Source organism: Stegodyphus dumicola, chromosome 2 (assembly GCF_044657685.1).
Source record: "Stegodyphus dumicola isolate Sdum_Otavi_A_Nest chromosome 2, ASM4465768v1".
Classification (NCBI taxonomy): Eukaryota; Metazoa; Arthropoda; class Arachnida; order Araneae; family Eresidae; genus Stegodyphus; species Stegodyphus dumicola.
This window is the reverse complement of record NC_140769.1, coordinates 102,208,057-102,223,474: the sequence shown is the minus strand read 5'-3', so window position 1 is coordinate 102,223,474 and position 15,418 is coordinate 102,208,057. Positions and strand designations below refer to the sequence as shown.

General features: G+C 32.3%; 1 protein-coding gene across 1 annotated transcript in view; it reads right to left on the bottom strand.

Moving 5' to 3' along the window:
- Positions 1-13,978, bottom strand: part of LOC118205639 (neprilysin-2-like) — a 161,792-nt gene extending 147,814 nt beyond the window's left edge. The window contains exons 1-2 of the mRNA XM_085810971.1: positions 13,692-13,978; positions 459-557 (exon numbers count right to left, since the gene is read on the bottom strand). Of these exons, the coding sequence (XP_085667097.1) occupies positions 459-557; positions 13,692-13,764 (172 nt within the window). The 5' untranslated portion in view covers positions 13,765-13,978. The remainder of the gene's footprint in view (positions 1-458; positions 558-13,691) is intronic.
- Positions 13,979-15,418: the final 1,440 nt, after the last annotated feature.

The following is a 15,418-nucleotide window of genomic DNA, read 5'->3' as shown; positions in this document are numbered from 1 at the left end:
AAATTTTAATCTTATCTATTTGTTCCATAATTCAAAAAGGATGGAAAAGGTGTGGAGCTATATTTTCGTCGGCGGTCGACCGGTGCAATTTCTCACCTCCATCTAAATTAATTGACCCAGTGCCGATAAAATTTTGCCGTACTTAAATTCTGCCATTCGTTAAGGCTGTGCCGGTTCCAATGGCTCTAGCGCCATTTTCGAAGGAAATGCTTTCATTTAATAAACATTTCACAGCCTATAAACTAATTCTTAATCACAGTAGCTAATGGTAGTGACGTGTATCAGGTGGTTAGTTCTGAAACTTTATAAATCCTCTAAGATGTTGATAAAATTAAATGTCGTGTGGAGATATAAATCAAACATGCTTTCATTAATTAACAAGCGCATTTGTTTCGGACAACACAAACTATCTATTATGCCTTTAAAAGAAACTACAAAGAAGAAAACTTAAATATCACCTGTTTGGGGGCATCCAGTTGTCATGCAAATGTCAGACATAGAGAAGGTTTTGTTTGGCGAAACTTGAAGATCGTAAATGCCAGGATTGCATGTGGAGTCTGGAAAAAAGTTAATGCATTTTATAATTTCATAATAAAGAATTTTAATTCCCATGAGACAACAATCTTTAAATATCCATGCTGCTGTCAAAGCTCGTCGTCTGTCTCATTTCGTAAAAATATTGTTTTATGTCTAGCCTTAACCAGCTAATGTGACCAAAACTTGGAGTCCATAACAATTTACAGGCCAACTCTAGGTTTGTTTTATAGGAAGTGGCAAATTTAGAAATCAAAATTGCCTCACTCTTAAAGCCTTTTATGAAATTAATATTCTTGGAGGAAGAAAAGTATATGTGCTGTTTAATTATACAATCGTTAAAAATCTGTATTTTACTATTCGCTCTGTCATTGATACAAATAATTAGAAGCCTTTAAAAATATTTTCATGCGTCACAAAATAATTAAAAAAAGTAACAAAAAAATTAAATAAAAAATGAACAAGTAAAGATATAAAATAATGTAAATAAAATACGTTTCTAAAAGGTGTAAATCTCGCACTATCACCATAATATACAATATAGTTTTCAGTATTAAAACTAGTACCAATAAATATAGTATTAATAAGAACAAATCATTATTTATTTATCACTTTTCAAAACAGATAACAAATGATGATGTCTATTTTACATTCACGTTTTTGTGACGAAGCAGATATTTATTTAAAATCTCTAATATGATTTATATAATAAATTTAAGATTACATGCTGATGCATTGTAATACTAATAAAATATTGCAAATTGTTACGTACTTAAAATATAATAATTTGCAGTTAGTCTTTGTGGTTAGCTAGAAAAATTCAAATATTCAACTCGTATTTAAATTCGTTCTTTTATTATTGTTATTATTATTATTATTATTATTATTATTATTATTATTATTAAATAATTACAATCCTCCATATGCTGAATATTTCGTCCTCTAGTCAGGTGCAAGATTTTATTAAAGCCATATAAAATTGAAACCCAACCTAATATAGGTAAATTTGGGAAAATTTAAATATTGTCACAGTTACTTATTATTATAACATGTAAATATATCAAATTTTGTTTTTAATAATACAGCCAGTGGTTGTGCAGAAGATTCGTGCCTTGCGAAATTTTAATAATATTGATCTGCAGAAATCAAGAAGTATGTACATTTCAAGAAGTATGTACATTGTTTTCCAGTGTTTTTTGGAATCATCACACTACAGATGAAGTAGAAAACCACGCCAAAAAGAAAGTAATATCAGCACAATTTGTAACTCACCAATTATAATTACAATTAGAAAAACGCGAAGCTCTTCTATTAGGCAAAGCAAAAAGTCTTTCATGCTATGTTTTTTTAAATTATTGATAAATCCATAAAAGTTTAAAAGGTAAAAATTTACAATTGGGTGCCCTTTTTTTCTTGGCGATTCTTTTTTGACGTTAAGATCGGTGCCAGGAAGTCACAATTTCAAGATGGCAGCTACACAAAACCAAAATAAGAAGTCAAAGAATTGCACAAACTCTGTGTCCATCGATCTGTTTTCACTTAAAAAAACATCCTTGAATTGCACGAACTAGGCTTTGCTCACTTCCTTAAATTTGTCCATGTACACATCAATCTATCTATTTTCATTTAAATAAAATCAGGAAGCTAAAACAAAGTGAAAACTATCATGGTAATCAGAAGTGAGGTTTCATCGCCAAAATTTTTTAAAAATTGTCGCTAATCGAAGGGACACCCAATTCTACACTAGAGCCTTTTAAAGTTTCTGAAACATTCATTTTTATTATTTCTAATACGTTTCTAATAAATGTTTGGGAGTCATTTTAGATGAGGATCAGTGTTGGCTTCTATACATTAATGATCTTAATATCAATAACAAAATTTCTATTACAATTTGTTACGAATGACATAAAAAACTTGAGGTTAAACATCAGATCTCTTGAAGATTTGGTATGTAATGGTTACAGCATCAGTTATTTGTAATGCAATTTCAGCTTGCGTCACCTTGTTGAATGTGAATCGAAATCGAAATATTGTAATTTACAAGGTCTTACAATATTTCGATATGCCTTTAATTACACAGGTTTTAAAACAGCTCCGACAAATGGCCTATTCAATATATCTGGTATTAACCCACTCATACTCCCTTTGTGAGCGCTAATGAAAATAAATCTCTTTTTATCAAATATATCCAACACTTAATAGTACTTTAAGTATCACATCGTGCGTTTGGATTTAATTGGAAATGATATCATTTAGAAAAATGCTGTAAAATTACGGAAATCTAATTCAATATTTCAAGCATAACTATTTGCTACAAAATAGGATTCTGAAAAACTTCTTATTCGGAAAGCATCTATATTGATAGTTCAATTTCTCGGTAATTTCCTGTGAAAATTTACAAAATCTAATATTTAATGATTTAGGTCGCTACTGTCCAAGAAAGTACTAAATATTTTCAATAGATGGATTAAAAACCTATGCTAGTCCCTGTTATATAAATGAAATAGTACATCAAATAGCCAAAAATTCTCGTTCTCATCATACTGCCAGTATCGTTTATGTATACCTAATCCTGCTTCTCTTCAAAATATAATCTTCGGAAATATGCAAAGAGTCTGTGGGAAGATGCTTGGAATTCTGAAGAAACAGACACTATGACTTCTTTCCCAAAGTCTCAATAAATTAAAATCCAACAAAATATTATTAACGCAATTATGTACTGAATATTGTCTTATTCCATCTCACAATGCGATACAAGACCTTTTACTCTGGTTTGGGTGAGGTTGAATTCTGTGGCTAGAATGTGCTCTAGATCTTCTTTCTTTATTGTAGCTTGTATATTATGTAATGCGCACCCTCGGCTTTCGTTGTACTAGGGTTTTTGTGTTTACTAATTACGAGCTCTATCCTTTTTCGGGGAATTTTCCAGTTTTGCGAAATTCTCCTTTGTAATGTCACTCAGCCGTGATGACTTTCTTCTGGACTGCGCGAAGAGTTGATATTTCTGAGCCCGAAGTCCTGTAGCGGTGCAACTTGTGAAAGTTCTTATTGTAGTTGATCTCTCATTTGGTCTTTTTTGTAATATATAAAAAGCGCCAGTTTGAGATTTTTGATCGCATCTCAGTATGCTGTACTAACATTTTAGTATTGCTTCTAGTCGTAAGAGCTACTAATTCTCTGGTTATTGTATCTGTGGTTGCGTTGTATACAGACTGGAGAGAGCAAATTTCTTCAGCCTTTTTCAGTGCTTGTAGGAGTTCTACTTGCTCCGTGCGCGTGACAAGTAAGCGTGTTTTGAGTTTCTTGAAAATTTCTATAGCTTTGTGATATTTCAATATTTTGGTTCGTAAGAATTTAAAAAGATCTGTTGAGCTTCTTCTGAAGTTGTGTTGTGGGCAAGCCTGTTTTTAGGCCTTCTTGAAATGACATTTAATTTCTATTTGAATTTCTATTGTTGCACTTAAATAATACTGGTGGTTTTAGTAATTTTAAAAGTCCTCTTGAAGGTCTTTTGGAAGTCTTCCGAAGGTGAAGCAGTGCGCTGATAATAACGAAGAATGTTTGGCAATTAACTACATCCTATTATTTCAGTTCATTTGTATTCAATTCAGTTCGCTATATCTAAATCCATATTTCAAATGCAGGAATACCTGATGAAACGTATTAAAAATAATAAAAACAAAATAATAGGTATACTATATTAAGATATGCTATTCTTGAAGGACAGTAATTAAGAATACAACAGCAACAAACTCAAGGTATGTATCTTACAGACAAAATGCTATGTAATCTTTCTGGGAAGAAAACACTATTATGCATAATTATAAGTATATAAATGAAATAGTGTAACAAAACACTAATAGAAAAGCAGCAATATTAAGACTAAAACAGCTTTATAAGCTTTAACATGTAAGTCTTAATCTAATATTAGAGTTGCGATGTCTACAGAACCGAAGTCCAAACAATAAAATTGCAACTGGACCAGAGAAAAATTAAGTTAAAAATGCAAAACATTGGCTCACGCGAATGTCACTTTGAGGCCTTTGAAAAAGACAAGTTATTGCTGTCACAACAACAGTTGCAGTGACACAACAATGGATCCTGCGGTGTTGTTACCGAAAAGAGAGAACGAGAAGTTACTCTATGAAATTTGATTAAATCATGAAACTACCTACAACCAAATTATGATATAGGCACAAAAATTGTATTTGAAGAAATATTATCAGAAGGTTTATCTTGCCGCTTCGTTGCTTATTCGTTATTTCTCTGATGTAGAACTGGATGGCAGTTATAATCCCCAAAATCCATTGAAATGTGTCACTAATAATATTATTACACAAATTCTCACACTTGCCACACAAATACACTTGAGCACGTTTTAGAGGAGCACAACCCAGTGGAAAAATGATACTTGGATGGTTGAAATGGAATGAATATTCCCATGCTACTAGTAATTTTAATGTACGCAAGAGGGTGGCACTTCATCATTTCACGTTGTGGTTCGCTGTAACGTTGAAACTTGTATTTAAAAAAAATTCTGAATTGTTCAGCAACTAATCGCCTTACAGAGGAAAGAAAATTAACGTCGCGTTTGTCTGTATAGTTATGTAAGGATTTTAAGTTTTATTAACGTTTATTTTATTTTGAAACTTTTGCTATCCTGTCTGATTTTTCATTTCCGGCTAGAATAAGCGCGAGAGGGAATCTTATGTTGATGAATTGCAAGCTGTAAAGGTATTTAAGAAATGGCTTTTAACCAAGAGAGGAGAGAGCCTTCTTGTTACCCTGCCACAAGTTCATGTCTGCCTTTAAGGCCAGAACTTAGTTCCTGCTGATATACTTAGAAGTATTGTAGTATTTGCATTTCGCTCACTACATAGGTAGTGTTAAAAGGACATTCTTCGCATTAATAGTCTCTGTAAAGCATTTAAATATAGTTCTTATTTAGTTAGGTTAGTTTATTTCTTATGTTCTAAGTTTTAGACCAAAACTGCTGGTCTCTGTATCCCAACGTACGGCTGTACGCTGTGAGAAATAAAGGGTAAAGTTTACCCTTCAAGCTTCCTATTCCTACTCAGGACTCCGGTAATGTTTCCAAAGGCAATTAGAAGGAATAGCAGTCTTGACAGTTATTTCCGATGACATTCAAGGTACGTCCATAAAGTAAACGCACAAATTAAAAAATGAAATGATAAAACAAAATTAAAGAATAAATGTATATTTATAAAGACTAACATCTCAACTCTTGTTAAAGCCAGTTTAAACTGGTTGTTTTATCGTTTGCATATGAGAACGCCGGACTTCGGACAAAAAAAAATTGCTTCGAGATTAGAACAAGTATTAAATTATTAACAAACATTAATTTTATTATATTAAATTTTTACAAAGTATATAAATCTCTTATCGAAACGTTAGGGATGATTCCAGCAGTTTATGGGATGCATCATTATTAAAAACACAAGTATATGAGTGGTGCAAGCGCTTTAAATGTGGGCGGGAAAGCGTTGGAGATTTACCAAAGAGAACCTTTAACTTCGAAGAATGAGGAAAATGTGGAGACAATTCTTCCTTTGTTAAAAGTTGATAGCTTTGTAGCAACTCAGCAACTTTCAGAAATACTTGGGATAAGCAAAGAAGGATTCAAGTTATGTTTAATTAAAAATCTGAAAATGAGACAAATCTGTGCTGGATTTGTGCTTCAGATTTTGACAGAAGGGTAAAAAGAAGACGAAACTTGCTGGGAAGATTTGCAGATTACTGAGGGACAGGATAACAATTCAGTACTTTTCCATTATACCCCCGCAGTCTTAACAAATATCCTAAAGGAATAGCATGTTTCTTGAGGAGAAGTAAAAAACAGTACTATTTTTATCGTTTATTATTGTCGATGTCACTCCCACAAAATAATGAGTTACGATGTTTATCAATTATTTATGATTTTTTTCGCTTCTCCAATTTTTTCGCTTTCGAAGCGATTGCTAAGCAGTTTCTGCCAGGAATATACATTGGCGTTTAAATACATTTTCCCAATAAATGATTATTATTTAGTTTATAAAATGTAAATAAAATGTCTATGCTATTTTTAATAGTTTCTGACGACAGTAATTATTTTTTTCCCGTTACTACGGGGGTATAATGGAAAAATACCAACAATTCTTAAACTCTATCACCAGCGAGAGATCACACCTCTTGTCTGCAATACGACCCAGAAATAAAAAGACAAATTTCACTGTAGAAATGAGCGCCTTCTCCTACATACATAAAGCACGGATACCAAATCAAAAAGTAAGGTGATGCTGATTGCATTTTTTTATTATATGGGACCCATTCACCATACATTTTTTCTTGAAAATCAATCAATTAATCAGTACTTTTACAAAAAAAAAAAAAGTTTTTTCCTATTAAGAAAGAGGATAAGGTGAGTTAGGAAGAAATTCTTTTTATTCTGGACAAGGTTTCCCCACACACACACACACAATAATGCTAGGAATCATAAAATATTGCCTGTGCAACAATATCGTGCTTAGCATTCAATTGCAGTGATAAATTAACCGACATATTCTTCCGACATATCGCCCGATCATTTTTCCTTTTTCCGAAGTTTAAGGTAGTCATGATGGAGATTTGAAAATTTCTCAGATATTAAATCAAATCTTATCCATATTTTTTGAACTGTTAGTGCCAAAGCGTATAAACAGTGTTTCGATGATATGAAAAACTTTGAAAAAATTATATATACTCATCTAGCGTTTATTTTGAAAAAGAAAAATTTATTTGAAGGTTAGTAATATTTTTCTTATTTATAAAAATACCTCCGGTTATTTTATGGACGTACCTTGTAATAATTATGTAAGTTAAAACTTCTGAGGCATACGATGGTAAAAGCAGACGCTCAAGACCCTCGGCTCTGTTCTTCGGGGTGTTATGAATTGGCGAAGTTGTGCCATTATCATCAATAATCCCAATTTAAAGAATATTATTTTCATAGCAATGAGTATAAAAGTGACCCAGATTTTGTTAAAGGAATTTTGGGAATATTATTGACGATAGAATCAAGAAACAAGATCAAGAATTTGTGTTAAAGGGAAAGAAACAAGATCAAGAGTTTAAATTAGAGAAAATTAAACTAAACAATGAAGCAGAATTAGTGAGAATACAAGCTCAAGCTCGAAACAAAGGTATGATTTCTCAGTCAATTTTAGAAATGAATAGTTCAGAGAAACAGTTTACTTTGCCTAAATGACAGGTCAGACAGTTTGGGCGACATTTAAAAGAAAGGCTACTCTTTTAGAGCCAAACTGAACATACTGACAAAGAAGATATTGCTTCTGAAAGTTAATTCCAATATTTATTGCTATAAACTGTCATTGATTCCGGAGCAAGAGCGATAGTTGAAAGTTTCTCACCAACCAGAGCAAATTAGGCAAAGACTGTAGATAATTTAAAGCCTCGTTTCGGTGTAGAAAACATTTTGGTGGAATCATATGTCAACGAGTCGTTGAAGTTAGTAATGTCTCTATAATCCAACCAAAAATTATCATTCATATCTCTCTATGACAAACTTTAAACTGTGAAGTTTGAGCCACTGGGAGTTATAACGGACAAATGTGAATCTATTCTCTATCCGATGGTGGAATCATTCTTTGATGGGAGCCATTTTTTCTCAACGTTTAGAATAAAATCGTGTCTTCCAAGTCTGTAAAGTGCCGTTCAGACTGGGGTTTATCTGAGCTAACGGAGACAACTGACTTAGCCGATTTATATCCAAAACCATTTTTTCCCATAGCGCAGGAGTTGAAAAATCTGAACTGCTTGCATAGCGGAGCTAGCCGACTCATGGAACTGACTCCGTTAGCTCAGATAAACCCCAATCTGAACGGCCCTTAAAACTTGCGAAAGAAGGCTTGAACAACTTCATATCATTCCTCCTGTAGCAATATTTAGCAAAGTAGAGCAATGTTGAGAAAAGAATATCTTTCGCAATGTCAGGTTTGGGGGTCGTATTTCCCTACCATGCGAAAATATCTCGGTATGAGAGTGGCGTAATAAGCGGCTTGTTCTCGTTTAACAATTGCTAACGCACGATTGTGAAATGTTATTTTCAAAAGCCCGTTTAAATCAAATCATTAAGGCTTCCGTCCAACGAAAACATTAGAAACTCCGCTTCCGCAACCCCATATTTTGATATTAAACGATAGTACAAAAACCAGTGAGAATGCTTAAATATCCTTAATTAATAAACAATGTGTCTGTTTGTTCAGGCTTTTTTTTTTTTTTTTTTTTTTTTTTTTAAATACGACTTTTGAAAAGAAAAGAGGATGTCGGATCACTTCTTGGTAGCTAGAGATGTTTGAGGGAAAAACAGAGAATTCAGTTCTGGTTTATTAATGTTCGAAATTAAGAAAGAAATTTGAGAACAACTGGATGCTCGCTTAAATTCTGATGGCTGGAGTCCTGTAAAAATCCCTGAGCAATGTGAGACAGGCTACGTATCTATATAATACTTCTTTTCCTTACATAAATAAACATCAGTTGTAGAAATTCCCGTATATCGTAAATTATTCAGAAAAACAAACGCAACTAGATCCCTTACTTTTTGTGAACTCACTGCACAGGAACAGATTAGACTAATAAATGGTGAAATAATAAATGGCATTCATACAAAAACAAATTTTTTAGGTCGCTGGCATTAACTTCCGTCATGATCTGTTCCCAAAGAATATGTATGGTTATTAAGTAACATAAACTGCAATTTTGTTTATTCGTAATTCTTTAAAATACTTTTAAGTTTTTTCACAGAAATTGCTTTTTAGGTTAATTTTGTAGTTTTCTATAGTGCACAATTCATCACTTAAAATTTCTAAACTTCCTTTCAAATTTTCATATGCAGTGATTTGGAGGGTCAATGAAGTTTAAATTTTTTTAAATAATAGGAAAATATTTACAATAATAAAAACCTTATAATTTGTTTTCGTAATATGCAAATATTTTCAGTCACCAGAAAATTTCTGCAAATTACAAGGTTCCTATTACTTTAAATAACCAGTTGTTTCATAATTTGAATCTGTACTATCACTTCTCTCTTCCGTTTAGCTACCAGAATGTAAATTAGTTCCAGAAAATATAACTAGATTTTCCAATTATTACAGAGAGAGTGTGTTTCTGCCTCTCGAGGCCATGTTGCTAGGTTAGCTAGCTTATATACGATTGTATTCTTTGACTCTGCATTATAGTTGAGACTTTTAAATTGTTACACCCGGGAGAAGTTTGATCCAACTTCGCGTTAAATCATTTGTTTAGCCCATAGTTACTAAGTGTTCAATTTGAATTTATTATTACTTCAAGCTACATTACTACAAGTGGTTGATTGATTTGTGAAGGCTAGCTGTGCATTTATGCTCCAGTTCTGATTTAATAAAAAGATTTGTTTTAAAACCTTCATAAGACTTCGTAGTTCTGTTCGGACGAAGCGATAGTTCGCTCCATGTCTGTAAAGAGATTGGACTTAGTTTATGCTAGCAAAGACATCCAACCTTTGTTGTCTTCAAATGGATATTATTTGTTTGTAGCTGCCATTAACATATCAAAATTTTGCAGCCAAATATATTGATATTTACAAACATAAATTTATGTAAAATTGCAGATAAGCTGTATTTATGAACTGCTAAGCTGAAAGGCATATCTTATATTTTAATGTGAGGCAACAGTGTCAAATGTCTTGCATATCATTTGCTTGATTCCTTTCCCTATAGACTCTGAATAAAATTATTATCATTCAAGAGAGCAGTTCATTTGAATATGCTTTGCAGAGAACAGGCATTTTCAAACAATATTGCGCAAAAACTCGCAAGCGGTCATGAAGAAATATTGAGGATTTAAATATAAAATAAAAATAAACTTAGTAGATTTTTATTTGTGTATGTGTGCAAGCTTATAAAATAGAATAAAAACAAACTTTATCTGATAAAAATGCGAAGATAAAATTTAACACTTAGGAGGATATGTTTGTCAAACATTAAACATCAGACTATGGCTATGAGTTTTTAACACGCAGGATTGGAACAAAATAAATATTTAGATAAGTGTTATCTTACTTAAATACAACACGTTAATTCATGAAAGAAAATACTAATAGTTTGTATTCCATCCCATCTGAGTATAATTTGTCAATGTATTTTCCCAATTTACATTACTCAAGTGTCCAAAAATGTAACATTCAGTTGTAAGGATTATGTTAATTTAATTAACTGTTAAATTTTAAGAATGTAGAATTAAGAAAAACCAGAATGTAGTTTTGGAATCTTGCTTAATATTTAATGAGGAGGAGCGGTATTTAAACCACGAAGTTACTTACTGAGTCAGAGAAAATCAGAGTTTCTGATTTACGCGCGTCTGCCTTTTTGGCCACTCTCTCTCTCAAAGCTGTTATTACGCTCGGCCGTACTCAGGCCCTTGCTAAGCTTCGTAGTCAAATAAGTTAAGGGGCCAACTCGATTTGAACCTTGATAGCTTCGGCTATACTTCTTTAGTTAATCTTAGTTTTAGTTTAATTCTTAGTCTTTTAAGTTCAAACCCAAGTGCGGGCTTTGCTTGTACACTCCCAGGCGGAGTTTTGTTAAATCTTATTGAAATAACAAAGGGTTAGTTACCCTTCTATCTTATTGTTTCTTGTCACCGAACTCAAGCGATTATTCGCTTATCAGTTCTTAGATTCTTCACTTACAACATTAAATTAGAATTCCAAAGTGAGGAATTCTACAGTGGCGCCCGAACTAAAAGAGCTGTGGATGATGATTCTCCGCACTCAGGGTTTGGCGAATAGGTTCCCTAAAACCCTAGTCGCCCTTTAAAAAGGGGAGTATATAAGGTATTTCTCCCACTTTCCAAGCGTCCTTCGTGGTGTAGTGGTTCTGCACACTGGGCCGGTATTCCAGAAGTCCGTGGTTCGATTCCCGGCGAAGGCGGTTGCTAATTTTTCATCTCGCTGGCTTCCAAAAATCCTAATGTCTCTACACAGTAAAGCAGACATCATTAACAAGGAGAAAGATCGCAGCTAAATTCCTCTCCAAGACTTGAAAATAATCTGTGAATTAGATTAGATAATTCTGAATCTTGCTGGGCGACTCGCCATAACATGTAGCAATACAATTCATTAAGGTAACTTTCCTGATATGATGATTTACCAGAAACTTTACGAAATAATAATTTAATTAATCCACTTTTTAATGAATACTAGAGGGCAAGCCCGCCAGATGAGCGGGCTGAGGCCAAAGCAAAATATATAAATTCTATGTACACCTAAAATAAAAATTTGTAGAAACATTTCAATATGAATGAAATCTGTTCGTTCCTTCCAAGTTCCAACCAATTCCTAAATAATTTTTTTGTTGCAAAACCAGGAAACAAAACCTTGACACATCATGTTAACACGTATACGTATGATATGATGATTTAAATTTAATGTAATGTAACCACATTTTCTCAATATCGATAAAGGAGTTAACGTGGCAATAGCATACCATGTCAATTATACAAAAATCAAATAAGAAAGCTGCCAACAGCAACTATTTATTTAAAATGCCGATATTAACGAAACATTTTCGACATGCAATCCCGTGCTTTCTTCAACCTCAGAATATGACTTATATAACAAATATATTTAACGTAATATATAACTCAGAATAATATATATAACTCAGAATATATTTAACGTTTGTCAAATTCTATTTTTGTTTCATATTTTGTAAAATTTCCGAATTTTTTTATAAACAAACTCTACAATTTGAAAGAGAGCAGTAGCAACACTTTTCGAAATAAAGCAGGTTTTTTCTGAGTGGAAACAGCTCGCGAGACTGTTTCCACTCAGAAAAATGAGTGCGAAAATTAGCGTTTTCAGAGTTTTTAATTAATATCTCGGCTGATTAAATTCGAAGAGGAGAATGGCTGAAAAGCTTCCCAGGAATTTTTAAAATCCGGGGGTACCTCTCTCGAACCTCAATTCCCCGCAGTTCCGGAAGAGATAATGCCACAAACAAGCAGACAGACTCGTTCAGATTTTAATAGTATAAATTATTTAAATATCTAAAAATGATTTCGGAATAAATAAATATACCTTTATATAATTTTCATTATATTCAATAATAATAATAATAATAATAATAATGTGTTCAAATTATCATCACATATTCTGAAACCTGATTTTTTTAAAAAAGTATGCTGTAAACTTCCTTTAAAATGATTTTCATCGTTTGTACAGTTGGTACTTTAGAAACGTAATATTTAGTTTTTACATTCTAAGCACTCTTTAAATGCAAATGTAATTTAAAAATTTGCTCTTGGAATAATTATTTCTACTGAAATAATAAAATAGTCGGGTGCAGGTATCAAATGACTAAATATGGTTTGTGAGATGGCAGAATCATCTGTGACATCCCTTTTTCCTAAACAGCATGAAATGACTTGCCCCTGGTTAATATACAAGAGTATAAAATATCATATTAATAATTCATGCTTTCATCAGTGCTATTACATGTTTTCTTTTGACGGGTGGAGAAAAATATTTGCCTCAAGTTTAGCTGCAGTTGAAACTCATCTCGGATGGGCATTAATGGGTAAAGTCTCACGAGCAGCTACTATAAGAGAAAACTTTGCAATTACTTTAATATCACTGTTTGTGAAGGAAATGGAAACTGCTGATTTTTGAGAAAGATTAGATGTCACTGGATCAAGGATCCTATTGAGAAAGAGTCAAAACTGGAGACAGACCTTTGAAAACTAAAGAATATTTCTAGAAAACAGTGATGAGTAAATAGTTTGATGCCCGCAATATCATTTTTTAAAGATAATTTAAACTCATGCCAAAAATTAATTGGTTAATGCCATAAAAAATTACAATGTTTTTCATCAATATCAAGAGATAAATTCGGAATCAGTTATTCTGCGCTTCGCTTTCAATGGAACTCATAAAATAAATTCTAGTAAAATGGAGTTTCTCATAAAATAAACTCTAGTAAAATGGAGTTTTAATGGTAGCAAAATGTAATAACAAAAATATTTTATATTGAACTCATCGTTTTCGCATAAAATAAAAGTTATTTTATATATAAAATGCCTGCGATACAAGCAATATGCAGTACGAAATAAATAGTTTCACTTACGTAAGCTTTCATTCTTGAAAGATGCGAAGCACATGAGGTTCATAACAATCTCGAGACTCAATAGACCCCACATACTAATTTTAATATCTGAAGCTTCTATTTTCAAATATGACCATGCAGAAAAGAGCCTTTCTCATTACACTAAGCTTCAAAATTTGCCGTATATTTTTTTTTCAGAAAGTAAGATTAATATAGGAATTTTTATACCACAAGGTTAAAAAAAAACCTTCCTAGGCGGCTGATCTGCGAGAAATGGTAATAGAAATGAAAAATGGTATTCACAGTTTATTAACTCTTTTTTCTGTACAGATGAAATGCATGTATGCCACATACACGTTTATCAAATAAAACAATGGTTTTGGCTAATATTTTTCTTACGACAGGTGCGTAGTTGATGAGCATATGTTGAAAAAGCTAAACAATGTTCAATAGGAGTCTGGAATCACACTATATGAAAAAAAAATGATACTCAGTAGATATGTCATAATCGTCAACGAAAAGGCACATAAACTTCATGAGTTTATATTGCGTAGTAACAACAGGAATTACATGAGATATAAGCACAGCGAAAAATGCTATCTCTTAACCTTCTGTTATGAATTTAGTCGTATTGCCATGAGGTGCAGTCTAACCACTGATTGGTTGGATTTGACTGAGGTGTTTTGAATCAACCCAACTGTGTATAATTGATAAAACATTTTAAAAAGTTTTGGATATGTGCTTAACTCACAACAGATGAATTTTTTCCATAAAATTGCTTTATATTTTACAGTCTTATTCTTAAAATTATATGCTTCCACTACTGGAAACCATACGAATGATAAAAATATAAATCCTACACAAAATCATGCAAACAGTCTGTTCCGTTATATCTAGGATGTCTCGACTTAAACAATATGTGTAAATTCCCGGTTTGATGTTCCGGTTTCCTCTAACCCTCTTTTCAAGCTCTATCGATTATCATTCAAAACAGAAATACAGCTTATCCTAAATGCCTCTTATCCTAACCAGCTTATCCTTTAGCAATCAAAATAATGCTCATACACTTCTCTACATGCGAGGGTTATGCAGTTTCCATGTTTCATATTTCTAACTTATAAATGTAAAATAAAAAAGAAAATTCTAACTTTAATTTGCAATAGGCCTATAACTAACCATTTTAATTTCGCTATTTCCCTTTTCAATTCTAAAAAATAGTGACTGTTCATAGTAAATCTCCAAACAGCGTCATTTCAAAATTATTCTATATTATATAATCTTATTTAACGCTAATAACACAGAATCTTCGATAAGCTTTTAGCTAATAATAATTTTAGAAAGTTATTAGCCAATCAAAATACATTAAAACCGAAACTAAGTCACTTCGAATTAAGATTTTATCTTGAACATAGTGCATTAGCTCTGTACTTTTTTGTTAATTAGATGCGCTTCCTCTGCTTCATTTCTTACCGCAATGACATAAAAAACGTAAAAAGTTCTAGAATAGACGCTTGTTGCGTCAATTTATTTTTGTTGGCTTAATGAAATGTTTTTTCAGCGAGAATAAAAGGGAATATTAAAATCGGGTTATTCCAAGCATTCACTTTACACATCTATCTACCATCAACATATACAACTTCAATTTTTTCCAAATAATTTCAGCTATCAAAAAATTTTTAACCGGCCTTTTATGACTGCGAATCCGCCTATATCATTACGTATACGTAGAGAAAACTCACACTTGTGTT